Source organism: Montipora foliosa, chromosome 4 (assembly GCF_036669935.1).
Source record: "Montipora foliosa isolate CH-2021 chromosome 4, ASM3666993v2, whole genome shotgun sequence".
Lineage (NCBI taxonomy): Eukaryota > Metazoa > Cnidaria > Anthozoa > Scleractinia > Acroporidae > Montipora > Montipora foliosa.
Window position 1 is genome coordinate 23360599 of NC_090872.1, and position 27500 is coordinate 23388098.

Below are 27500 nucleotides of genomic sequence, written 5' to 3' on the forward strand. Positions count from 1 at the left end.
CCATGTCGTAATAGTATTTCAGTAACCACATTGCATAACTAATCTTCTCTCGTGATCTCATCCAGTTGAAATAGTGGGAATAGGATTAAAGCATTGACGCTTAAAATGTTGTCCTTCAGTGTGTTCATCGCGTCAGTAAATTGTAAAGTTATGGAGTGGTATCAAAGAATTTAAGGAAGGGGGCTCAAAAACGCTTACAAGGCAAATTTTTTCATGGACGGCAACTGAAGAGCGGTTGGTAGCTGTTGTAGCTTAAATGAACAGTTAGTATCCCAATTTGTGAGTAACGTTGATCTCTGAAAACAGGCTAATTCCTGGCATATTTCTGAATGTCTTACTTTTACATCAAATAACTTTGACTCAGCTTAGATTGTGGTAACGATAGATACGAAATAATATTAATTCCATACGTGGTTAATTTCAAGTTATCTTTTGCCTTAAAAACTATCCTTGTTGTTGAAAATGACACAATCAATTTATTATCGCTGTTTTTTTATGACAGTAGAAACCGGTTTGACATACAAGCACAGGCATGAGCCGACTTTAGCAGAAAATGTTAGGTTGCCAAGTTTGGACTACACACTGTGGACTTCGGACTTTGGACTTTTCGAACTACAAGATTCACATGTCACGTTAAAAAAGTGCAAACTTTTCAAGAATTGGAGAGCTTTGAAAGTAAATTATAAAATTGAAATTGTCTTTTTGCATGTAAAAGTTGGTCGTTTTTCTCTTTTTTATACTTTTTGGCTAGTTGTGAAAACATCAACCACTCCATATTTGTTTTTATCTTGCATTCACGGCCGGTGTTTGCAAATTCGACAAGTTTGTATTTTGTTATATATAGAGCCATCCCTTGAAAGGTATTCAATGTAAAGTTTTTTAATAGCCCACAAATTAGCATACATTCAGTTGCAATTAATCACTTCGTCATTGATCCTAAACGCCAAAGACTACCACGCATAACGAATCAAAATTAGAAGAAAGCTATAAGGTGGTCTTTTTGCGAATTTTGCTTCATCGCTTGTTGCTTTTCTTGGCACTTTGTCGATCGATTTATCTTACAATGATTCTTTCTTGATCATTTTACTGCTGAGAGGTACGAATTGTTGGCATTCTTTTCAAGGCGGGTTTCTTTTCCGCAGGGTTTCGTGCGACAGTTTACTTAAACAAGCCAGCAGCAGACAAGATGGTAAGTTTACAATTTCGAAGTAGAACAACTTTACTTTAATTGGTACCAATCGAACTCGAATGCAAATCTTTGTTTCGTGCAATTTTGTTGCCAAAGCTTTTGACACAAAGTAATTAAAGGCCATGTCGTAATAGTATTTCAGTAACCACATTGCATAACTAATCTTCTCTCGTGATCTCATCCAGTTGAAATAGTGGGAATAGGATTAAAGCATTGACGCTTAAAATGTTGTCCTTCAGTGTGTTCATCGCGTCAGTAAATTGTAAAGTTATGGAGTGGTATCAAAGAATTTAACGAAGGGGGCTCAAAAACGCTTACAAGGCAAATTTTTTCATGGACGGCAACTGAAGAGCGGTTGGTAGCTGTTGTAGCTTAAATGAACAGTTAGTATCCCAATTTGTGAGTAACGTTGATCTCTGAAAACAGGCTAATTCCTGGCATATTTTTGAATGTCTTACTTTTACATCAAATAACTTTGACTCAGCTTAGATTGTGGTAACGATAGATACGAAATAATATTAATTCCATACGTGGTTAATTTCAAGTTATCTTTTGCCTTAAAAACTATCCTTGTTGTTGAAAATGACACAATCAATTTATTATCGCTGTTTTTTTATGACAGTAGAAACCGGTTTGACATACAAGCACAGGCATGAGCCGACTTTAGCAGAAAATGTTAGGTTGCCAAGTTTGGACTACACACTGTGGACTTCGGACTTTGGACTTTTCGAACTACAAGATTCACATGTCACGTTAAAAAAGTGCAAACTTTTCAAGAATTGGAGAGCTTTGAAAGTAAATTATAAAATTGAAATTGTCTTTTTGCATGTAAAAGTTGGTCGTTTTTCTCTTTTTTATACTTTTTGGCTAGTTGTGAAAACATCAACCACTCCATATTTGTTTTTATCTTGCATTCACGGCCGGTGTTTGCAAATTCGACAAGTTTGTATTTTGTTATATATAGAGCCATCCCTTGAAAGGTATTCAATGTAAAGTTTTTTAAATAGCCCACAAATTAGCATACATTCAGTTGCAATTAATCACTTCGTCATTGATCCTAAACGCCAAAGACTACCACGCATAACGAATCAAAATTAGAAGAAAGCTATAAGGTGGTCTTTTTGCGAATTTTGCTTCATCGCTTGTTGCTTTTCTTGGCACTTTGTCGATCGATTTATCTTACAATGATTCTTTCTTGATCATTTTACTGCTGAGAGGTACGAATTGTTGGCATTCTTTTCAAGGCGGGTTTCTTTTCCGCAGGGTTTCGTGCGACAGTTTACTTAAACAAGCCAGCAGCAGACAAGATGGTAAGTTTACAATTTCGAAGTAGAACAACTTTACTTTAATTGGTACCAATCGAACTCGAATGCAAATCTTTGTTTCGTGCAATTTTGTTGCCAAAGCTTTTGACACAAAGTAATTAAAGGCCATGTCGTAATAGTATTTCAGTAACCACATTGCATAACTAATCTTCTCTCGTGATCTCATCCAGTTGAAATAGTGGGAATAGGATTAAAGCATTGACGCTTAAAATGTTGTCCTTCAGTGTGTTCATCGCGTCAGTAAATTGTAAAGTTATGGAGTGGTATCAAAGAATTTAACGAAGGGGGCTCAAAAACGCTTACAAGGCAAATTTTTTCATGGACGGCAACTGAAGAGCGGTTGGTAGCTGTTGTAGCTTAAATGAACAGTTAGTATCCCAATTTGTGAGTAACGTTGATCTCTGAAAACAGGCTAATTCCTGGCATATTTTTGAATGTCTTACTTTTACATCAAATAACTTTGACTCAGCTTAGATTGTGGTAACGATAGATACGAAATAATATTAATTCCATACGTGGTTAATTTCAAGTTATCTTTTGCCTTAAAAACTATCCTTGTTGTTGAAAATGACACAATCAATTTATTATCGCTGTTTTTTTATGACAGTAGAAACCGGTTTGACATACAAGCACAGGCATGAGCCGACTTTAGCAGAAAATGTTAGGTTGCCAAGTTTGGACTACACACTGTGGACTTCGGACTTTGGACTTTTCGAACTACAAGATTCACATGTCACGTTAAAAAAGTGCAAACTTTTCAAGAATTGGAGAGCTTTGAAAGTAAATTATAAAATTGAAATTGTCTTTTTGCATGTAAAAGTTGGTCGTTTTTCTCTTTTTTATACTTTTTGGCTAGTTGTGAAAACATCAACCACTCCATATTTGTTTTTATCTTGCATTCACGGCCGGTGTTTGCAAATTCGACAAGTTTGTATTTTGTTATATATAGAGCCATCCCTTGAAAGGTATTCAATGTAAAGTTTTTTAAATAGCCCACAAATTAGCATACATTCAGTTGCAATTAATCACTTCGTCATTGATCCTAAACGCCAAAGACTACCACGCATAACGAATCAAAATTAGAAGAAAGCTATAAGGTGGTCTTTTTGCGAATTTCCTTCATTGCTTGTTGCTTTTCTTGGCACTTTGTCGATCGATTTATCTTACAATGATTCTTTCTTGATCATTTTACTGCTGAGAGGTACGAATTGTTGGCATTCTTTTCAAGGCGGGTTTCTTTTCCGCAGGGTTTCGTGCGACAGTTTACTTAAACAAGCCAGCAGCAGACAAGATGGTAAGTTTACAATTTCGAAGTAGAACAACTTTACTTTAATTGGTACCAATCGAACTCGAATGCAAATCTTTGTTTCGTGCAATTTTGTTGCCAAAGCTTTTGACACAAAGTAATTAAAGGCCATGTCGTAATAGTATTTCAGTAACCACATTGCATAACTAATCTTCTCTCGTGATCTCATCCAGTTGAAATAGTGGGAATAGGATTAAAGCATTGACGCTTAAAATGTTGTCCTTCAGTGTGTTCATCGCGTCAGTAAATTGTAAAGTTATGGAGTGGTATCAAAGAATTTAACGAAGGGGGCTCAAAAACGCTTACAAGGCAAATTTTTTCATGGACGGCAACTGAAGAGCGGTTGGTAGCTGTTGTAGCTTAAATGAACAGTTAGTATCCCAATTTGTGAGTAACGTTGATCTCTGAAAACAGGCTAATTCCTGGCATATTTCTGAATGTCTTACTTTTACATCAAATAACTTTGACTCAGCTTAGTTTGTGGTAACGATAGATACGAAATAATATTAATTCCATACGTGGTTAATTTCAAGTTATCTTTTGCCTTAAAAACTATCCTTGTTGTTGAAAATGACACAATCAATTTATTATCGCTGTTTTTTTATGACAGTAGAAACCGGTTTGACATACAAGCACAGGCATGAGCCGACTTTAGCAGAAAATGTTAGGTTGCCAAGTTTGGACTACACACTGTGGACTTCGGACTTTGGACTTTTCGAACTACAAGATTCACATGTCACGTTAAAAAAGTGCAAACTTTTCAAGAATTGGAGAGCTTTGAAAGTAAAATATAAAATTGAAATTGTCTTTTTGCATGTAAAAGTTGGTCGTTTTTCTCTTTTTTATACTTTTTGGCTAGTTGTGAAAACATCAACCACTCCAGACTTGTTTTCATCTCGTATGCACGGCCTGTGTTTGCAAATTCGACAAGTTTGTATTTTGTTATATATAGAGCCAACCCCTTGAAAGGTATTCAATGCAAAGGTTTTTTAATAGCCCATAAATTAGCATACAGTCAGTTGCAATTAATCACTTCGTCATTGATCCTAAACGCCAAAGACTACCACACATAACGAATCAAAATTAGAAGAAAGCTATAAGGTGGTCTTTTTGCGAATTTTGCTTCATCGCTTGTTGCTTTTCTTGGCACTTTGTCGATCGATTTATCTTACAATGATTCTTTCTTGATCATTTTACTGCTGAGAGGTACGAATTGTTGGCATTCTTTTCAAGGCGGATTTCTTTTCCGCAGGGTTTCGTGCGACAGTTTACTTAAACAAGCCAGCAGCAGACAAGATGGTAAGTTTACAATTTCGAAGTAGAACAACTTTACTTTAATTGGTACCAATCGAACTCGAATGCAAATCTTTGTTTCGTGCAATTTTGTTGCCAAAACTTTTGACACAAAGTAATTAAAGGCCATGTCGTAATAGTATTTCATTAACCACACGGCATAACTAATCTTCTCTCGTGATCTCATCCAGTTGAAATAGTGGGAATAGGATTAAAGCATTGACGCTTAAAATGTTGTCCTTCAGTGTGTTCATCGCGTCAGTAAATTGTAAAGTTATGGAGTGGTATCAAAAAATTTAACGATGGGGGCTCAAAAACGCTTACAAGGCAAATTTTTTCATGGACGGCAACTGAAGAGCGGTTGGTAGCTGTTGTAGCTTAAATGAACAATTAGTATCCCAATTTGTGAGAAACGTTGATCTCTGAAAACAGGCTAATTCCTGGCATATTTCTGAATGTCTTACTTTTACATCAAATATTTTTGACTCAGCTCAGATTGTTGTGACGATAGATACGAAATAATATTAATTCCATACGTGGTTAATTTCAAGTTATCTTTTGCCTGAAAAACTATCCTTGTTATTGAAAATGACACAATCAATTTATTATCGCTGTTTTATAAGAATTTAGAACGACAGTAGAAACCGGTTTGACGTACAAGTACAGGCATGAGCCGACTTTAGCAGAAAAATTTAGATTCCCAAGTTTGGACTACACACTGTGGACTTCGGACTTTGGACTTTTCGAACTACAAGATTCACATGTCACGTTAAAAAAGTGCAAACTTTTCAAGAATTAGAGACAAGCCAGTCGGAAAATGGGTGGCATTTAGTCGTTTTTTTTTTTTCCGTGTTTGGAAAAGTCTTTCCTGTCACTCCCCTGCTAAGTGGTGTCTTTGTGCATAGAGTCTTCTGTGCGTATTTTGGTAGGTTTTAGAGGGTAGAAGAAATGGGCAGATTTTCCCTGGTGGACACATTAGAATATTTAATTAACCTGCAATGGCGTCGAAGTCATTAATACACAAATGGCATTTTGGTGGATCTTTAAACAAAATATAACTAGATGGAGCTCAAGAATGGAACAAAGTCAATTGGATAAACAAGACAGGCGGTGAAAAATAAATGTCTGGAATCTTAAAAGCGACGAGTAATGGACTTCGACAACAGTTTTTTCGCCCGTCGAGCCGTAATCAAAGTGAGCTGTATTTCTAATATTTTACCAAGTGTAGTGCTATGTACAACACTGAAACCAAATGGAAAATTCTTTGGTAAATTATGGGTTCAACAAAGACAGAGAAGGAATCGAACACCTTACGTGGATCTGTGATCTCTGTTGTCTGGCTATTTGTATTTATTTGTACTTAACTCTGCACAGTCTTCCGGTAACAATGAGAAATTTCACTAATTCTTGTTACATTTATTTTGTGCTCAACTCTGCACAGTCTTAACGTAAAAAAAAATTGAAAATGTGACAGCCAAGAATTGTTTGAAAGAAAGCTTGTTGTCTATTTTGTGCTTTATTATTCAAGGAAAAGGTTCTTCTGGAAAGGGTTTGATCCTGGAATTTATTTTGTTGCGTAAAGATAGTTAGTTAGTTAGATAGATAGATAGATAGATAGATAGATAGATAGATAGATAGATAGATAGATAGATAGATAGATAGATAGATAGATAGGTAGATAGATAGATAGATAGATAGATAGATAGATAGATAGTTTATTGACTGAATAAATGGCAGCCCGTGAAGGCTGAATTACATATTCATAAAACTAGAACTGGAATAGATAAAATTACAAAACTAAGTATAAATTGTATTGATTATAAATCCAATTAAAATATCAATGTTAAAGTCAATGTTCATTGTTTCTTTTAAGACTGGAGGTTATAATAAATGTATTCTTGAAACAGTCGGTTTTCCACTTTGGTATAGAAAAATACCTGTTATGCCTAAGAGAAAGTATTGAATTGTTCTTGGGAGGGAGCAGCTTATTTAAACGGTTATCACTGTCTTTTACTATGGCGTAGAACATCTTATCGCAGATAGCTTCATTATAAGTAGTAATCTCTGGAATACCAAGAAAATATAGAGCATCGTTGTACGCTATACTAGGGCAGATGATTGCCAATGCTCTTTTCTGGATGCGCTCCAGTTCGATTTTCAAATACTTTGGTAGTGCATGATGGAACACAGGTACTGCGTAAGTTAGGATGGATCTAACACATGTGGTTTAGAATAGCACAAAGTCACTAAAGGGCACTTTTGCCCTTTTTAGCTGTACCAGAAAATACAAACGCTTGGCTGCTTTTTTGACTATCTCGATAATATGATTGTTCCACGACAGATTATGTGATATTGTTTCGCCAAGCAACTTTGCTCTTTGAACGATTTCTAATTCCTCTCTGTTGATAAGGATAGGGTTGAACTCCCGTGATTTCTTGGCGAAAGAAATTCGCAGCTCTTTACATTTGTCGTTGTTGAGATGAACTCTGTTGTCGATAGACCACTGGATAACTTGATTGGTAATAAGTTGTGACTTGCTTTCATTACCTTTGGCAACAATCTCAGATATTGTCGTGTCATCTACATATTTCCATAGCTGAGCATTTAAAGAGCTGATTTCCAAGTCGTTGATCAGGACAAGGAACAACCATGGACAAAGTTTAGTTCCCTGAGGGACCCCCGATGGCACAGGTCCCCACTCAGAGAAGCAGCCTTCAGATAATTTGATTCGCTGAGAACGGTCAGATAGAAAGTCGATAATCCAATTGATGATGTTATTCGGTAAATCTAATCTACCCAGCTTGCCTACCAAGATCGAGTGGTCTATGAGTATGGTAATTTGACACGATTGGGTTTCTTGTCTTCATTCAGGCAATGAAACAGGAAGCATCTAATAGCAAATATGTTGTTTGTTTTAATAAAAATTTCGCTGAAAAAGTTGGCTTTTATGAAATCATCACGTTGTGTAATATTCGAGCTTAACAAATTTGCATACGTGGGTTGAAATGTGATACGCGTGGAGACTGGAATTTTTTCTTTCTGACAAATGAGAATAGGTAGCCAAGATTTTAACCTCAGAAAAAGATCTGTTTTGTCATTATAGTGTAAAATGAAGTTTATTTGGGAAGCCAACAATCTCTCCTCAACTTCGAATTCCTGGTTAAACCATTATTGCTACGACTTACTAGTGCGAAGACTGTTTACATTACTAATGCTATTCACACGTTTAATTATTTTGTAATTTCCTGTCCCATTTTGAGGTCTTTTAGTTTTTTGAGCTTTGGTTATAAATTCAATGTAAAGGTAACAAAACACGCTCTTGAGTAAACCTCACTCGTTTCTTTAAATAGTCTGCAGAAAAACTAACTGCAAATTGGCAATGCTCAGAAGGACGTTTTCCTGCATGTTATGCATGTCTTGCAGTTGCACTAAGCAAACGTTTATTGCACACACTAAGGAAGGTTTCCGCTTAATAATTCCTCTTCTTTTCAGTCTAATCCGATGCCGGGTCAAAAAAATTTTTGACTTTACGTTTGCACCAAGAAGTGCCGTAAAAGCCGGGAGTTAACAGTAAAAGACAACCGTGTCGTGTATAAATTCACTTGTGCAGGATGTAATGCCTGTTACATCGGGGAAATATTCCGACACATTTCGACGCGCATTCGTGAGCATCTGAGAAGGGACAGGACTTCTCACATTTTCCAACATTTGCAACACTCTGAGAAATGTCGAAGACTCTGTTCTGAGAACTGCTTCTCCATTTTAGATACGGCACCTAATCGTTTCCAGTTGTTGCTCAAAGAGGCTGCTCATATCCGCTGGGAAAATCCTAGTCTAAATAGACAGATAAAGCATGCGGAGCTTACTCTATCTTTTTAGCTACATTCATGTTTTAGTGTTAGTTTTCTGTAGTTTTTGCTGTCGCTGTTGTTGTTGTAATTTCCTGCCATTAAGTACTTACGCTTGTTTTTCCTTTTGTTACACTGTTTGCGCGCGCATTATTCGATTGTTTGCATTTATTACTGATTGTTGTAACTTTTACCGGTAATTTAAAGTTACGGCAATGTATTGACGTAAGTTCAAATAGCATTGGAAGAGTTTCCATTTCGTAACGTTTCGGGGTAAACGTGAGATAATTTATAATTAATTAACCAATAGTTTGGAAGCCAAATAATTTTGTATTGTAGTAATAGTTTGGTTTGGTACAACAAATAGTTTCATTATCAGCAACCCTTCGCTCCCCCAGCTTAAAGAAATCCCGGACCCGCCTTTCATATAATTTTATCTGATTCGATGTTTGATTTTATATGTTGCAGGCCAAAACAATCACAATAGCCTTAGTGTTGTCTCTTTTCTGTTTCAAAGTAAGTATCATTTCATGAGTATAAAATGACATTTAAGTCTCCATAATTCGAAGAGGAGACAAATTAGAATTCGTCTACTCCACTAATTATGATGGAAGGACAGTTTAAACTTAACAAAGAATTATCGGCAGGTGTATAATCATGGCTGGAAATTCTTTTTTAAAAATTGCTCAAAAATGGGGTCAATAGTGGCTCAAAAGTTGGCTTTTCTTTCATATACCGGATACTGAATTATCAACGCCCATAAAACAAAAGAACAAAGCGAACATAGCAATACCTAACTTGACCAACAAGTCCTAATCAGAAGAGAAATGGTTCTTTTGTCGTCCGCCATTTTGGTCCGTTATATGAAAATCTACCCCAAACGTTGTCCAAAAATGACCAAAGTCACTCCAACAGTTCAGAAAGTTGCTTGTAACATATAGTTGCTTTCAAAACCCGAATTTCAAAAGGAAGTAAGTATTACAATGATTCCACTCCTTCCTTCGTATTTGCCTTAATTATAATCGGTGAGAAGTTTTCACTAACGAGCCTTTGGAGCCCCTGTTAGAACGCTTCGCTGGTGCTGAACTTGGATTAGGTTCAGATTCTTCGTCGTCAGAACCAGAACTGGAAGCCTCTCTTTCCTGAGATCCTAGTGTCGCCATGAAAATTACACCAAAAGATCATGGGAAACAAAATGGCAGATCCAGATCTAAGCGAGCAACGGAGCTGGAAATTGTCGGCAAGGTTTATGAGCGAGTCGCTGTTCGTGGGGCGCACGAACTAGGGCGTCAAAAATTAAGCCATTTTCAAAGTGCTTTTTATTATCAGCTGAGGTTGTACTGGATATCCTCTATGAAAATGTGGAAATCGATTTGGGGCCCAAAAAATTCACTTAAGTTGCCCAAAAGTTGCTCAAGGGCCCAAAAATTGCTAAACGTTGTCCTGAAGTCGTAGTCTTATGACTACTCATTTTTTGTCAAATTTGAAATGGGTAACCCGTACCCTAATTCTATGCGAAGAATAAAACAATCTTCAATTTGGGAAGTTGTTACGCGAACTTCTTTTTCTGTTAAGTGATTCAATTGAATTCCAAATGTATTATATTGCACATAGTTCTACTTAATTTAAACACAAATAACTTACCCGACTTCTCGCCGACCTCTTATGAGAATAATTCCACAACTCAGCTTTATGCAATCGTTTAGGCACTAAAGGCTTGCACTGAAGACCAATACTCTGTGGTTTTTGAAAATGGCAAGATTGTTTGCGTTGACTGCGAGGCTTGTCCTCCTGGCCATGGACTTTCTTCCAAGTGTGGCACACGTATTTCGTCAAAGACTAAGGTAATATGCGTGCCTTGCCAGCCAGGAGTCTCCTTTTCGAGGGAATTCGACAAGTCCAGTTGTCAACCTTGTGATTCTCCCTGCGTCGAGGGTCAGAAGATTATCCAACAGTGTACACCAAGAGCAAATGTTCTCTGTGAGAAATATTGCAACGACTACAACAGGTAGTAGAGTGTTTTTTTTTTATGTTAGTATTCGCCACTCAACTAATAATCCCTCTAAAGTGAAAAACAGAAAATCACTTCTTTTGAGGACTTAAAACTTCTTTTTCAAACTAACTAAGAGTGGCGGTGTCTCTTTTGAATTGTTTTTTTCTTATTCCAACAGCTTAGTGTGTGTCATTTAGTTGAACAATACAGTACAAACTACATGTTTGAATAACATCGGGGCAATACGAAGACTACGATTCCTCTTGATTTGTGATTTCTCTTCTTTTTCAATTTGTTCGTGCAATGTTATAAGTAAATATGTAATGACGAAACGTTTCTCCATTTATCTTGGTTCATTGGCTGCATTTTGAAATTTGAGTTGTATGACGTTGTAGAGCCTGCGGACCAGTGGTACACTTTGGCGCTCTATTCAGAACCGAGATAAACGGCCTGGCTCCCGAAGAGTTATTGTATCTGAGCATCCAATCAATGCTATGGAGGTCGTATTTTCAAATCCTGCCTCAGATTCCTATTTTCCAGTTTCCTTTCCCCCCTTTGCCAGGCAGCTAGTTTATCGCATTTTTACTTGTTTTTTTTAAATGTTGTGTCTAATGATAGAGTGTGATAGCTTAATTCTAGTGAGATTTAGGTCTGATCTTACCTGATCAACAGGTATTATGACGACAAGAGAGGCTGTTTGCCTTGCTCCTGCTGTGGTGAAAACATGGACGCTGTGGAAGACGAGTGCCAGCAGAAATTGGGTGAAAAATCCAATATGATCTGTTCTTTTAACAGCAGCACAACTGGGTGTAATTCTACGCCATCACGCGAAGTAACTGAAGCCCCCACAGATTTTCAATCTCATGAAGACGAGAACGATGACGGGACAGTTACGACAGTCCCTATTGCTGTCTTGGTACCTGTAGGGGTAATTGTAATCATCGCTGTACTTGCTCTTTATTTCTGGTGTCGCCTTAAGCCTGCAGCCCCGAATACCATCAAAGGAGGTCTGGCTCTGTTAACGCCGAGTCAAAAAGGTACTGCTATATGGTTCTTAAATCTTGTTCTGTGTTTGCATTATTATGATGCTCTGATAGACTCCGATATCAGTCAATTAATCATATTTAATAATTATTCTACGAGGGCGCGCTGGATGGGAATTGATAGATACCGCGCACCGCTCGAACCGCGCACCGGTGGCTCAGTTGGTTGAGCGTCGGGCTGTTACGCGGGAGGTCGCGGGTGGCGGGTTCTAACCCCGGCCGGATCAACACTCAGGATCTTAAAATAACTGAGGAGAAAGTGGTGCCTTTGTAATTTCATCTGCAAATGGTTAGACGCTTAAGTCTTCTCGGATAAGGACTATAAACCGTAGGTCCCGTCTCACAAATATCTTCTATGTTCATAAGTTCCCTGTGGGACGTTTAAAGAACCCAAACACTATTTGAGAAGAGTAGGGGATAAAGTCCCGGTGTTGTGGTTGTCCTGTTCTCTCCAGCAGAAGTGGCCGGCTCGGCAGTGATGTCTCTAAAAAGGCTTGTGGTGTGTAAGGCCACCTAAGCAGAAACAGCCACAAGTCAAAAAGGAACTTTGCCGAGTGCTGGAACATGTAGATGTAGAGGTATATAACCAAAGAGGCGCATAGGCGCCGAGTTGGTTATAATCATTTTCAGTATCCAGCAAGTTCGAGTTGAATAATTGTTTTATTTAAAACTCCAGGATCAACAACTCTTCCATCTCGACTAAAGCATCGCTTTCTGCCTCGGTCAATTTCGGTCCAAAACGGCTTTTGTCGGTCATTTTTTTCTCAGAGCTGCCAAAATGTGCCACCGCGCAGCGATGGGAGAGAAGGAGAGCCTGCACCTGCCTCCTGATGTCACGCTGAGAGAGCTGTCAAAAACTAGCCAATCAGCGCGCACCCAAAGTAAACATTGAAAAACAGCGATCCACGCCTTGTGTATTTCAAATCGCTCCAGGCAGAAACTCCCAAATACTGTAAAAGAAGAGGCCTTCGCCAGAAAATCCTAACAACTACTGCAGATGCTGTAAAGCGTAGCTGAATATTCTGTACGGTAATTCGTCGAAGTCCCTTTCCGCAGAAAATGTGCTTCGTTCGTCAGGGAAAAAATTAGCACACAAACTTGAAACGACGGGAATCGTAATAGAGAAATGCCTTTTCCCTGACCGCATCTCCCCTGTGTGAGACTGGTCAACCATAACTGCTGCCAAATTCAGTTCGGTAAAGCGAAGCGGAGTTGCCCTTTTTTTAAAATTTATTTTAATGAAATACAGACATCACAGCTACTACATCACACTTTGATACTAGACAGATATTCTAACATGTACACCATTTTATTTCAAAGGCTTATCGAGTATTTGTAATTATAGATACGTATTTTACTGTTGAAAATTGGAACATTTTGTTTTCAAGTGTATTGGAGTATTACGGAGTTACCAAGGAGGTCGAGCAATCATTTGTGGAGCCGCCTTTTCGGCTTAACCAAATACTCGCTAAAATCGTGTAGAGTTCCTCTGTCGTTAAATCAGCAAATGACGCAGCCGAAAGGCCCAAGTTTTTGTCCAAATGTGATCAGTGATAACGCTTTGTCGAGGACAGGAAACTACCACGGTGACATGAAGTCGCCGTCGTTTTTTTTTGGCTGCTAAGAAATGCAGTTGGAAAATAAGACTTTTCCCGAATCTTGTGGATAACAGAGATAGAACTTCCTTTTCTTCTAGCAGAGAAGCCATTGCATCGCGTTGCTCGATTATTAATTATGTAAAGTTACGGTAAAATTGCAACATTCTACGATTTTCTCAAACGAATTTCTGACCACCTCATTTCTCGAAGAGAAGTGTCTTTCTTGTTATCGGAGCTTGTCATTGGTGACGTCACCATGTAAATTTAATTTCAGCCAATCAGTATTTTGCGTCCAAAATTTGGACGCGACATTCAAAATTCAAAGCCATGCTGGCAGGCCCTCATTCTACCCACAGCCCCAGTCCTTCGGAGGGCCTGCTCGCAGGCTAATGAAAATGCTGGAAATCTGATATCCGTAATTCAGTAGTTTTAATGATACCTATTATTTGGATTAACTGAACTGGAATTAGTGAATGAACTGAGGGAAAAACTGGTGAAACACGAACGAATTAAATGCTGGCTTATGAGGACCAGAGTCAGTGATTGAGAAAGTCGACTTTTAAATATAGCCAACCCTTTTTTCTCTATTCTTTAATTTATTGAGTTTCTTACACCGTAACGATCTTTACTAACTTTTCCTAATGAGGTGACATCTTGAAATTTTGACCTTTCCCTTCCCAAAGGAAAATACATGTCCCGGAGCATGGAAATGTCTGTCACGGATGAGATCATGAGAGCAAAGATGATCTCATCTATAGAGTGATTCGGTCTACAAATTATATAGTATACAAAAATTTGGTTTTATCAACGGAGTTGATAATGTAAATTGGCCTCCGTACAGAGATTCTAAAAGCTGACGTTTCGAGCGTTAGCCCTTCGTCAGAGCGAATCGAGGGATTATGGGTTATGTGTAGTTTTTATAGTAGAGTAGGAGCTACGCTATTGGTGGTGACATGGCAACGTGAAAAATAGGAATATATTAGTTAAATGAAAAGCGTTCGTTAATACCGTGAGGATTAAGGGTGCCGATTTGAAAGATGAATTTTTGTTCCAGATTCTTGCGGCTTTCCGTCGTACCTAGATGTAGGGAAAGGCCGCAGATAGCCATGTGTTTTTTGGAATGGTTAGGCTGATTAAAATGGCGAGCGACTGGCTTAGATGCATCCTTGTCATTCTTCTCAACATCGCGAAGGCGTTCGCGGAATCGGTCACCTAGTCGTCTACCTGTCTCACCAATGTATAATTTATTGCATAACGTACAGGTTATGCAATAAATGACATTTGCGGAGGTACATGTGAAACGATCGGTGATCTTAACAGATCGATTAGGGCCCGATATCTTGCTAGTGTTAACAATGAAAAGACAAGTTTTGCATCGTGAGCGCGCGCATTTGAAAGTGCCGGGTTGCTCGTTAGTTTTGAGCGCGCTTCTAACTAAAAAGTTGCCTACGTTTTTGTCGCGTTTGAATGAAATAAGTGGAGGTTGCGAAAAGATTCTACCAGTCTCGGGATCATTTTGGAGTAATTTAAAATTACTAAGAATGATGCTTTTGACTGCGTGATTATGAGGATGGAAAGTGAGGGTGAATGGAATTCTGTCATTCTTATCTTTTTGTGACGTTAGTAGTGATGACTGTCGATCAAATTTTTGGGCGCGATGATGGCCCGCTTTGACCACAGAGACAGGATAGCCACGTTTTTCGAAGAACTGGCACATCTCCTCTGATTTGCTGGAAAAATCGGAGTCATCACTACATTTAGCGATGGGCGCAAGAATGGGACCTAGCTATGCCAATCTTTTTGTAGGATATGTTGAACACCAATTTTTTAACCTCCGTCAACTCTTTTCATCCGGCTCTTAAATATACCTGGGAAATTTCGGAAACTTCATTGGCTTTCCTAGATATCAAAGTTTCTATTAGAGGCAACGTGCTATGTACTAGTGTGCACTACAAACCTACTGATTCACACAGTTATTTGTTGTATTCATCGTCACATCCATCACATGTCAAGAACTCCATTCCTTATTCTCAATTTCTTAGACTTCGACGTCTATGTAGTGATGACTCCAATTTTTCCAGCAAATCAGAGGAGATGTGCCAGTTCTTCGAAAAACGTGGCTATCCTGTCTCTGTGGTTAAAGCGGGCCATCATCGCGCCCAACAATTTGATCGACAGTCATCACTACTAACGTCACAAAAAGATAAGAATGACAGAATTCCATTCACCCTCACTTTCCATCCTCATAATCACGCAGTCAAAAGCATCATTCTTAGTAATTTTAAATTACTCCAAAATGATCCCGAGACTGGTAGAATCTTTTCGCAAACTCCACTTATTTCATTCAAACGCGACAAAAACGTAGGCAACTTTTTAGTTAGAAGCGCGCTCAAAACTAACGAGCAACCCGGCACTTTCAAATGCGCGCGCTCACGATGCAAAACTTGTCTTTTCATTGTTAACACTAGCAAGATATCGGGACCTAAGCGATCTGTTAAGATCACCGATCGTTTCACATGTACCTCCGCAAATGTCATTTATTGCATAACCTGTACGTTATGCAATAAATTATACATTGGTGAGACAGGTAGACGACTAGGTGACCGATTCCGCGAACACCTTCGCGATGTTGAGAAGAATGACAAGGATGCATCTAAGCCAGTCGCTCGCCATTTTAATCAGCCTAACCACTCCAAAAAACACATGGCTATCTGCGGCCTTTCCCTACATCTAGGTACGACGGAAAGCCGCAAGAATCTGGAACAAAAATTCATCTTTCAAATCGGCACCCTTAATCCTCACGGTATTAACGAACGCTTTTCATTTAACTAATATATTCCTATTTTTCACGTTGCCATGTTACCACCAATAACGTAGCTCCTACTCTACTATAAAAACTGCACGTAACCCATAATCCCTCGATTCGCTCTGACGAAGGGCTAACGCTCGAAACGTCAGCTTTTACAATCTCTGTATGGTGGCCAATTTACATTATCAACTCCGTTGATAAAACCAAATTTTTGTATACTACTTCCCCACCGACGCAGCACCACAGTTTGTTTAGAAACTACCCCTTCATTCAAATTATATAGTACTTTCCCACAGACCCAAATTACACTTCGTCGCTAAGTATAATTTGTGTCTGTGGGAAAAGTACTACTGATATAATTTGTAGACCGAACATGGCGACCCTTAACAAACACAAATGAAGAGATGACATAACTTTAGTTTACACCCTTATTTTGGCCGTACAAAAGGGCCTTCTTCAGGGTGATTAACGTTCTTGTGAAATTAGTGCAGAGGTCACACTTCTTCCCACATTTGTAACACCCTCCGACAGTTTCACGATTAACGGTACCATTTAGCCAGGATCTCTTTGAGATTCTTAGTTCGACGATTAGCCAGAAAGATAGATTTGGATGGGAAAATTTCTTGAAGATAGGGGGATGACCTTGGTAAATGTACATGCTTTTTAATAATGGTACCAACATCAGGTCAGTCTGTTCGTCTTAACTCTGTCCTCGAGAATTTCGGATCTTTTAATTTGCAAGGCCCTGTCAAATTGCCTATCCACTGAAATTTCCATTGCATTTTTAATGCTTCAAGTATCCTATATTCAATGCACCTACCTTTAAACATTTTATCTTTGGAACAATTTGAATTCTCTTAATTTTGAGAGCTGCGCCAAAAGTAATAGCTCTCTTACAATGAAATGGACTCGAACTTGAAAACGGCAAATATAAGTTACTCTAGCTGGGTTCAGCATAAATATCCGTAACAACATGCCCATCCTGATGATGTAAATTAAGACCAAGAACGTTGAGGCTGTGCTCCGAGTAAACCAATTAATTCGAATTTGATGGTGGGATATAGAGCAACATCTAGAACACCTCTTATTAACTAGGGAAGCATATTGGATAACCCAATTGTTTACACTGCAGCCGCATGGCCTCAAGAAGAGGCGGGAATTTGGACATTAAAAAAATTCTATTTGTAATAACAATTGAACCAGCGCTATATTTTTACTACCTCCTATTGTGTAATTTCTATTGCCCCCCTGCAATTTTCAATCCTGTAATGGCCATTCGTACCTTGGTATGTGACCTCTATCGCCTTGTTGTAACTTTTAAAAGCTTAATTAGGGATTTAATTTAGCTCGATCTTCTTTCTTTCTGTAATTATTAGTTTTTATTGTCATACGTCATACCATTGTTTAGCTTTTGTTATTTTTCCTTTAAAAGCGGCTTCCAGTTTTAACGTTTAATTTGAGCTTTTAACTTTTTAACTTTTTACTGTTATCTGAGGAAGGCCGAACGCTCGAAACGTTATATTAAAGACACTCTGTCGAACGGCATGCATAGCGGGCCCCGATTCAGGTTTCGTGGATCATGAAACCTCAATTCAACGTCGTATGTCAATATAATCTTGTATTGAATCCATTTCAGTCGGAGGAACATTGTTCGAATTTAATGCTGGATTGGTATTAAATTAATGGTGTTATTATTCCTTTTGCCTTGAATGTGTATAATTATTGTATTGCTATTTGGTAGTTTTGTTGATTTAATCGTTATTGATATATCGGCCGCGAATTCGCCATGTCAACGGTGAATAACACCAGTGGATAACTGAGCAGTTGGACCGTGACGAAGTGACCATGGCAACTTGCAAATATATCCGAATGAAAACCTCAGAGACCTGAGCCACGGAAGTCAGTTCGGGATCACTGGAGTTCGAGTTTCATTTGCGGAAATCATTGTTTGTACCGAGTGAGCTGCATTTGTTCTCCTCTCTGTTTGAATTTTTTTCTTTTTAATATTTTCGGATGTTGTTCCAGAAATCTTGATCTTGTATTGGACAACCTACGGCCGAAATGATTTTTGATAAAGCTTATGACGGGGTCCGGAACGTTCCTGGTATTGGCCGAAATGAGCAAGCTGTTTGTGCACATGACTCGATTGCAACGGTTGCAGCAGAATCTTTATGAACAACTGATTGACACAAATTGTATACTATCCAACAAAATAATAGTATTTCTTTTCTATACTCTTGTAAAAAACACAAACGTCCTGCCCTCTTTACAAGACACAACAAAGATGTACTTTATCGATGTCTGTTTTGTATTTGAGTCGCGTTACAGTGTAAGTGAGAAAACCCAATTATGTCGATTATCTTGTGTTAGAGCCGTCCTTTATTTATTGGAAATATACATTTCTATCCTTCAAGTTAATTTCTCTTCCGTTCGCTAGTAGGAAAGGACACAAATCCTCCCGAGTTTCTTCATCAAGCAGAATAAAGACTAACAAACGCGCGCAAAGCATGCCGTTCGACAGACAGTCTCCCAAGTACGCAGGGACATTGCGGGACTGTCTTTTCTCTTTTGCTCAAGTATAAGCTTACCGAGAAAGCATTTTCAGCAATTTCTTGGATGCTTGTGCAAAAAAAAAAAAAAAAAAAAGAAACAAAAAAAAATATAATTCAGGCGATATTGACACCGGTGAAGCCAAGAGCGTGCTCAACAGTGAAGGAGCAGTATCTCGGTGTTCATTTGGGTGGTTTTTTTTTTGGAATCGACCAATTTGTTTGTTTGTTTCTTTGCCCTACTCCCCTCGAACAAATCATGCGACATTTTAATGTTCCACAGTGCTTACTCTAACTCAAGTGTTGCTGCAGCCGGTCGGGGGCTCATCCCCTTTATTCTGCGTCAGGTAGTCCTATACTTAATCAACCAAGCCTTTCCTGCAGCTGTCCGTCAACGTCAGCCAGTTCAAAGATGAAAAACGCACGGCATTTAGACTGTTAGCCGCTTTGATAGAAAGTACGCGTTCTCGTTCCACTAGAACAAAAATTATTGTTAATTCAAACGGAACGAGACCTTGCTTAATAATGATAGGCTTTTTCCCTGTAAACTGGCCATGAAGGCCCCTTTATTTTAATTAATAGATAGTGGAAATTGTACGAGTCTTGTTCTTAGTAACGGCTGCTTAAATCTTACAGAAAACTCCAAACTATTGAAAAGTTTAGTGGACGACGAAATCGCTTTTGAAAAGATATGCCAAGCCTTAGACACAAAGATCACCGGAGGTGGCAATTGCAAAGAAGTTGCTGGGTACTACGGCTTTGACTCTTATTTTATCAAGTCCAGGCTGGAAGTCTCTCCTGGTGGGCCTTCCAGAGCACTGATAGAATACCTCGTAGCAAATTATCCAGATCTGACGGTCCAGGAGTTTGGAAATGTGATCAAGGAAAGAACCAAAAGGAATGACGTCGTCGTTCTATTGAAAAAATTTGACAACGCCGACGAATACCAAGTGAGGTTAGAATGACTAACTGTTGTATTTTTAGTACCAGTTCGACAAAAAAAAAAACAAAACAAAAAACACTTGTTTTAATTTCTTGAATGGCGAGATTTTAAGTTTTAATTTCAAGCCTGAAGAGACTGTTAATATTTTAATTCGTGGTTTTCATTAGTTTAAAAGGACTGTCGCAGAGATTCAAACTCTCCCGTTTTGGCCAGAAACCTCTTATTTTCGGCGAATATTTCCGGTCCCCCGTTTTCGCTTAATATTCTCCCGGTTTTTGAAACTCTTCCCGACCAAAGAAAGAGTTTTTTCTTTGCTTAACCAGTCTCTTTAGCACGATTCTTCCTGTCTTTTTTTTGTGGTTTCTCAGCCATTTTCACCCTTTTGGCAGCCTAGCACGAGCCTACGGTGATTTTGTGCGCGGTAATGCAATGGATTACCAAGACTTTGTGCAAGGTTTGCGTTCGTTCGTGGGACCAGTAGGCCCTGGCTTTCAAAGCATGTTAAAAACTTCACTAATTTTCATTGACTGTGATCTCAAAATGCAGGAAATGACGTCTTAGAGGCGCATATCTTAAAAATTTCCCAAGAGGAGCATGCCCCCCCCCCCCCACCCATCCTCAGCCTCTACCCTAAGAGGATCGCGCCTGCGGCGCTCGTGGGCAAGGCTACGCCGCTCCTAAAACCTCCGTTCTTTTATTGCCAGGGTTAGAAACTCTGCTGTCGTTTCTAACTTTAAAATCTTGAAAGAGCGGGATCGAGGAAAAGTGACTTCAAAGACTATTTAATTCTTGCTCACAAGTTCGTCTTTCACGAGATATATATGTTGGTCGTGAATAATAAGACAATAAATGAGGATCTCAGAGGGTGCACTCTATCCACATCGAGCCTTGACTCGCAATAACATCCTCCTAGATGTAAATACCTGTCCATATTAAACTCTTACATGCATTTAAACAAAAGGGAAAAAACAATGTTTTCTCCCTATTTAGTAGAATAAGTAATATATCTTTGGTTTAATATACAAACGGGGCATGATATAAGAGATTGGTGATATGATCAGCAATAATAAGCGAGTTCAGAGTTTCAAAACGTGCGCGCGTCGGGACAAAAACAAGCATATATTAAAAGATATCAAATGCAAATTCTAGCAGCTATTTACCATGACCTTGAAAAAGACAATTAAATGCTTGTTTATATCCCGACGTGCACATTCGTTTCTTGTAACTCCGAACTGGCTTATCCACTCATTAAAGGGTATATTTTCTACAAATTTGTGATAGCTGATCAATTAATATACAGACGGGCTGGATAAACGAGGTTAATGATATAATCACCAATAATTAAGTACAAATTTGTGATTGGTGATCAATTAATATACAGACGGGCTGGACAAATGAGTTTCATGATATCATTACCAATAATTAAATACATTAGAAATTATATTATCTACAAATTTGTGATAGGTGATTAATTAATATACAGACGGGTTGGATAAATGAGGTTAATGATATCATCACCAATAATTAAAGACATTAGAAAGTATATTTTCTACAAATTTGTGATAGGTGATCAATTAATATACAGAGGGGCTGGATAAATGAGGTTAACGATAAGATCACCAATAATTAATTACATGAGAAAGTATGCTTTCTACAAATTTGTAATGGGTGATTAATTAATATACAGACGGGCTGGATAAATGAAGTTAATGATATGATCACCAATAATCAAATACATTAGAAAGCATATTTTCTACAAATTTTAGACAAGTGATCAATTAATACATAGAACGGCGGGATAATGAGGTTAATGATATGATCACCGATAATTAAAGACATTAGAAAGTATAAACATAATGGTAAAGCGCATTTACTTTGGACTTACTGCGAAACGAAACGAAACTTCGCTTACGTGACCGTAAAAAAAACATTTCAAAGTACTCAGGGGATCAGTCAAACTTCCGCTATTGCAGATCACGCAGTTAACACAGGTCACAACATAAATGGGACCAAGTTTAAGCAAATGGTAGCTCTGATTTGCATTGTAATAATACGTGGCCTTAAACCAGCGTTAAACGAAAACGTTGGCAGTGAAAAACTCTGGCTTTTTTTAAAACAGTCAGTTTTCACTGCTGTCTATTTATCTTACTATTTTTCTCTTATTCTCTCTAGTTACCAGTCTTCTTAATTCTACATACCAGGTATATCATATTTGAACTGTTCAACCGTCACTTCTGAAAATTTATGTTGTAGTAAAATGCGCTTTATTTATTTGTAGCCGCTGTTTGTTTTATGCTTTTGATTACGTTGAAATGGCCAAAGAGCAAGAATATTTAGAAAGTATATTTTCTACAAATTTCTGATAGCGGATCACTTATATACAGATGGGGAGCGATAATAATAAATAAATAAATAAATAAATAAATACATTAATAAATAATAATAATAAAAATAAAAATAAAAATAATAATAATAATAATAATAATAATAACAATAATAATAATAATGATAACTGTAGAAGAAACATATTTACATATAGTTTTTCATTTTTTATACAAATAGGTTAGAATTAGTAATTTTATCGTTCTTTTGTATTACATTTTTAGTCTACGCATGGCAGGCTACTGTTTGCCGCCCAATCAAGGCTTAAAGGTCTGGGCATCCAGAAGTTCGTATACTACCATAATGATAATAATTTGGTAGGCAGGATGCTTTGGTGTCCTCAGGGAGTGGCGCCCCTGTCTTGCCAGCTGGGTAGACGGGTCAGTGAAAGCCTCTGCTTGTCTTAATTGGCCGTCAGTGGCAAGTAATTTGCCTAAAAGGTGTTGGCAAACCTTCCCTGTCAGCCCGAGGACTAGAAAAAAAATCCTTCCGACTGTCCTTTACCTTAATTGGTTGAGTGAGTCCAGAACACCTAATGTCTGCGAGGAATTGCTTAGTCTAAGAACAAATAGATCACATCTGCGAATTTGAGCTATTGGACTGACGCTTATCTTACCTTAATTAGTTGGCTTTGCGGAAAAGATCCTTATAATAGCCTGATACAAGGTGTGATGTTTATTGAAGAAGTCTCATGATTTAATAGGTGCTAGTCACCAGCTCAGAACCATGCCCAACCAATGGAATGATGTATGCGAGGTTATGGTGTAAAATGGCATATTCTATATAGTACTTTGTTTTGTAAATGTCAGCCACTACATTTTCATGGGACGTGTGCCCACTTTTGCATAATATGTCAATTTGGGCTAAAAAACCTTATTGGCTCACTCATGAATTAATTTCCTTCATAATTAGCAGAGGAGAAGGCCTTTGTTCCAAGTAACATCTTGCCCCTCGGGGCCATGAGGTGAAGTTTTTCATTAGACCTTAGTTCGTATTTAGTTGGAATTTTAAGACTTATACGCTTAAAAATATAATCAGGCGCTGTACCATGTACTGCTTTGAAGCATGGTAAAGTAATCTTAAATTCCATGTGATACTTAATTAGTAGCCAGTGTAGCTGGAACAATAATGGTGTAATATGGGTAAACTAATGGTGTAATATGGATAAACGAGGTTAAAGGTGGGAAGACACGAGGGGTCATGTTGCAGGGACATCCTTGCTACAAGTCGTCGCTACGCGACTCTAGTGCATGTCGTCTCAGTGTGTAATACACACCTTTTTGTCGGTGAAACATGGCGCTGCAACATGACCCCTTGTGTCCGCCCACCTTAATGTGTGATCAATAATTAAAGACATTAGAAAGCACATTTTGTCAACTGACATCCACTGTTTCAAATGTGGCTTCAGTTAGTTGATTTGGGTACTTAATTTCATTGGTAATTAGCTAATTCGGACGGTTAATTTGGTAGTTAATTCGGTTTCATATTCATATTTTGCTTGTCATTATTTGTCAAGTTGCATTGTATACACAGCGGACCGTGCACTGTCTTCTTTCATATATGTAAAAGTGAGTTAATTAAGTCATTCAGTGCATCATTTAACCGGACCAAGTTGTGTTTTTGTCTAAGTTAAGGTAACTGGGGTTCAGAAATAAACGATGTTAAAACTAAAAGTGACTCAAAGCATTCCATTATACACATAGAAAATTTGATTCTGCCGAAGACCTTTGTGGAACGTTTACGATAGTCCACTCCATAGACCTAATCGGCTAACTCAATGTTGTACCCAATTCAAACCCTTTGGGAATAAAACGTTTTGTTCCAAATAGTTCCACATATGAATACTACATATGAATGCTACATTATCATGCAAATACAACACACAAGGATTCTTAATTCCGGGAGATTTGAATTGGGTACAACATTGAGTTAGCCAATTCTCGGTTTTCACATGACGTCACGACCGCCATGTTGGTGCCCAAAACAAAGAAAAGGCGGCCATGTTGGTGCCCCGACCAAATCCTCGGGGAATTTAACTCTATTATTATGCAAACGCTTCCTTTTGTTTTCGTTGAAAAACATGGCCGTTGATCACGTGAGTGAAAACCAGCAATTAGGTCTATTGCACAGAATGCCGAGACATCATTAATTATTCATAACCGGTTTCCCGGCAAATTTGAATACGAGTTGGTTTTAAAAGCCTTTCAATTAGAGAAGAGTAGGCCAACTTTGACCGACCAGACTGCAAAATAGTCACTTCCTTGGTTTCCCAAAGTGCTAATTTTAACTTCCACGCGCGGCTTTTTCAAGATCAATGATATATCTATCATTTGCGCTTAATATAAGTATAAGCCATATCCCTTTCCACTTGAAAATGCACTAAATTCGGTCATTTTTAGTATGAAGTTAATTTTCAGGAGCCATTTTCGTGAAATGTTGACTGCCTTCCCAATTTGCACGCACGGCAAATGGTAGATGGGGTTTACATGGATCAAAAGCCGTTTTAATTTTGAAATTAATTTCGTCAACAGGAACCTTTATCCCTTAAAGTGCTACTGTGATAAAAAATTTGTCCCTTGAGTTTTTTGGTTTATCACATAGAGTACCATGAAACATTAAAAACGCTGTTTACCGTTTGGAAATATCTGCATTGGTTCCGGAGATTTTTAAGCTTGAAAAATGTGTAAAATATGCAAATGAGAAGGCTGATGATGTCATTCACCCAACCCAATAGAACATCAAGAATATAAATAGAGCTATCTCGGTCAATTTGCAACAGAGACCATTGAAACTTGGTGAGCTAATAGTTCTGAAGGCAACACACCCACGACTGTAAAGAAATTGGTTCCCATGGCAACTCACTCTTTTCCAGTCCCCTCCAACCTGATTTGAATATTTTGGTGATCTCAGGCTAGAAACACATTTACCAAGGCCACAAACTCGACCTAACATCTTTATATGCTGGCAGGATCATGCAGATGAGGCGCCATTTGCAAATATCAAAACAGAACGTCAAAGGTGGCCTGCAAAGCCTTTAATATCAGGGAGGTCTGGAACCCAGTATGTTGCCATGGTAACAAAAATGGTATGCTCGTATTGTGGAACACATCTACTAGAATCTTACTGCAAAGAACCAAGTATTTCTGATACAAATTGGCTGAGATATCTTTCTCCATCATACTTGATCAAAATTTGGTTGGGTTTATGACGTCATCACTTAATTTGCATATTTAAAAAAAACTTGAATATCTCCAGAAAAAAAAGAGATATTTGAAAATGGTAAACATCATTCTTCTTCTCGTACAGACTACGTGTTTATATGCCAAAATGGCTTAGATAGGGAAGATGCAAATTTCGTCAAAGTAGCACTTCAAGTTTGAAAATTGTCAGTCGTGGTTTCGTTTGAAAATGGCGCGATCTCGTCGAGTGAGCTATTGTTTTCAGCTTATCACTGAATAACAATAGACCTGTCATACGAAACAAAAGCCATAAATGATGAAAAAATTTTCATTCGAAACTAGCGAGAAATTCAATACTGCAGTGAGTATCAGTTGTCATATCAACTTGCCGACCTCATGCTGTGGTCCGATTTTTGGCGCATGTGACATGAAGCTTACGGCAGGCCCCCCCGGGGGGTACTCCCTTATATAGGTTATATAGGTATGAGCGGCGCCAAAGGGTATAGTTTTTTAGTCCTTTTGGTCTGAAATAGGGTATGGTTTGTGCACTCTAGTCGTGAATTGGGTATGTTTTTTTAGACGAAGCCACTTCTTCATCATTAGGCGATAAGACCATTTCCAAATGTTTACGCCAACCGTGTATTCTACTTACTTAAAGCGTATAAACATTGCCTTTAAGATTGGTCTGACCTAGTGAACTGATTATAAAACAGGTTTGAAATAGGGTATTGATTTAAGGGTGACGTCTGAAATAGGGTATCAATTTTTTTATCAGGTCTGATATAAGATTTAAAATCACAGAGTTTGGTCTAAAATAGGTTAAGGGTTTCAGGAAGCCTGCCGCACACCCCCACCCAATTTTTCTGGACGTCCCTCCCTCCCGGGCGGCAGGCCTTCGACATGACTTGCCGCAGCGTTTTAAAAAAAGTTTTTAATTGCGACAACGTTATTTCTGACGTACGCGACAATCGTAATCGAGTCTACCCCGCACCATTTATAATTATCATCAACTAACAATCAGTTTTGACGTGCTAAAAAACCTTTTCGGTTGATCATCGATCATCCATTTCATGACATAACCTGCGAGCAGGCGTACATTTCTTTAGACAGGGCGCGAAAAGGATACAACTTCTTAACGAGTCGTCTGGTGCTCACCTGTCAAGAGTGATGTTATCATGTCCGAGGCTATGAATTTGAGCCAATCAGATTTTACTGGTAATTACCTGCACGACAATCTGCACGACGCGATTCAAGGAAAGACGCGACTTCGGAAACAAAAGAGAACCCTGGGTGGAATGTCTTGACTTCACCATGTCTAGACTTCACCATACAATCAAAGCTATTTTTGCAAATCCCGCTCGACAGTTGGTGTGGTTTCTCTGTTAAAACCTAGGAAAAGCAAAAATGTTCAAAAGTGGTCGAGAATTTTTTTTCGAGTCCAGAATCATTTTCTCTAGTCCAGTTTTTTTTTACTCGGTCGACAATTATTTCTTCGATGCGAGGTTTTTTTAACCATTCGAGAATTTTTTACAGTGAGTCGAGAATTATTTCTCGGAGTCAACTGTTTTTTCACCAGTCCAGATTTTTTTGGACCGAGTCGAGATTTTTTTTTTCTGCGGCAGTCGAGAATTTTTTTCAGCGGCATTCGAGAATATCCGACAAGCCTTGCAGTCATTTCCAGCCAAAATGATTATTTTGCCGCTTTGTTTTAATCAAACAATATGGCGGTCGGCAGGGGTTCTGTATATATAGCTGTTTTATACGCGGTTGTCGTTCTTCAAGTCGCTGAAGGTAATGTCGAGGAACTGGAGAGATTCCTGTTGTCCATACAAGACTGTGTATCCCATATAATACAAGGTACAGCTCCCGGTAACGACAGAAATCTAGAATACTTACACGATAGCTTAAAAGGATTTGTTCAAATAGTTGCAGCCTTTTTTTTGGTTCTCATCAATGTCCACGGCTTTTTGAAAATAAAAGTGCTCATTGACGACCTTTTACAATGCTTACGGGAGCTACGTAACCATATCAGGGAAAATATTG

General features: G+C 38.3%; 1 protein-coding gene across 1 annotated transcript in view; it reads left to right on the forward strand.

The window, feature by feature from the left end:
* The window catches only part of LOC138000344 (uncharacterized), a 24118-nt gene extending 167 nt beyond the window's left edge, over window positions 1-23951 (forward strand). The window contains exons 2-7 of the mRNA XM_068846673.1: window positions 3762-3808; window positions 9430-9477; window positions 10668-10969; window positions 11627-11991; window positions 19590-19908; window positions 20601-23951. Of these exons, the coding sequence (XP_068702774.1) occupies window positions 3806-3808; window positions 9430-9477; window positions 10668-10969; window positions 11627-11991; window positions 19590-19908; window positions 20601-20682 (1119 nt within the window). The 5' untranslated portion in view covers window positions 3762-3805 and the 3' untranslated portion in view covers window positions 20683-23951. The remainder of the gene's footprint in view (window positions 1-3761; window positions 3809-9429; window positions 9478-10667; window positions 10970-11626; window positions 11992-19589; window positions 19909-20600) is intronic.
* Window positions 23952-27500: the final 3549 nt, after the last annotated feature.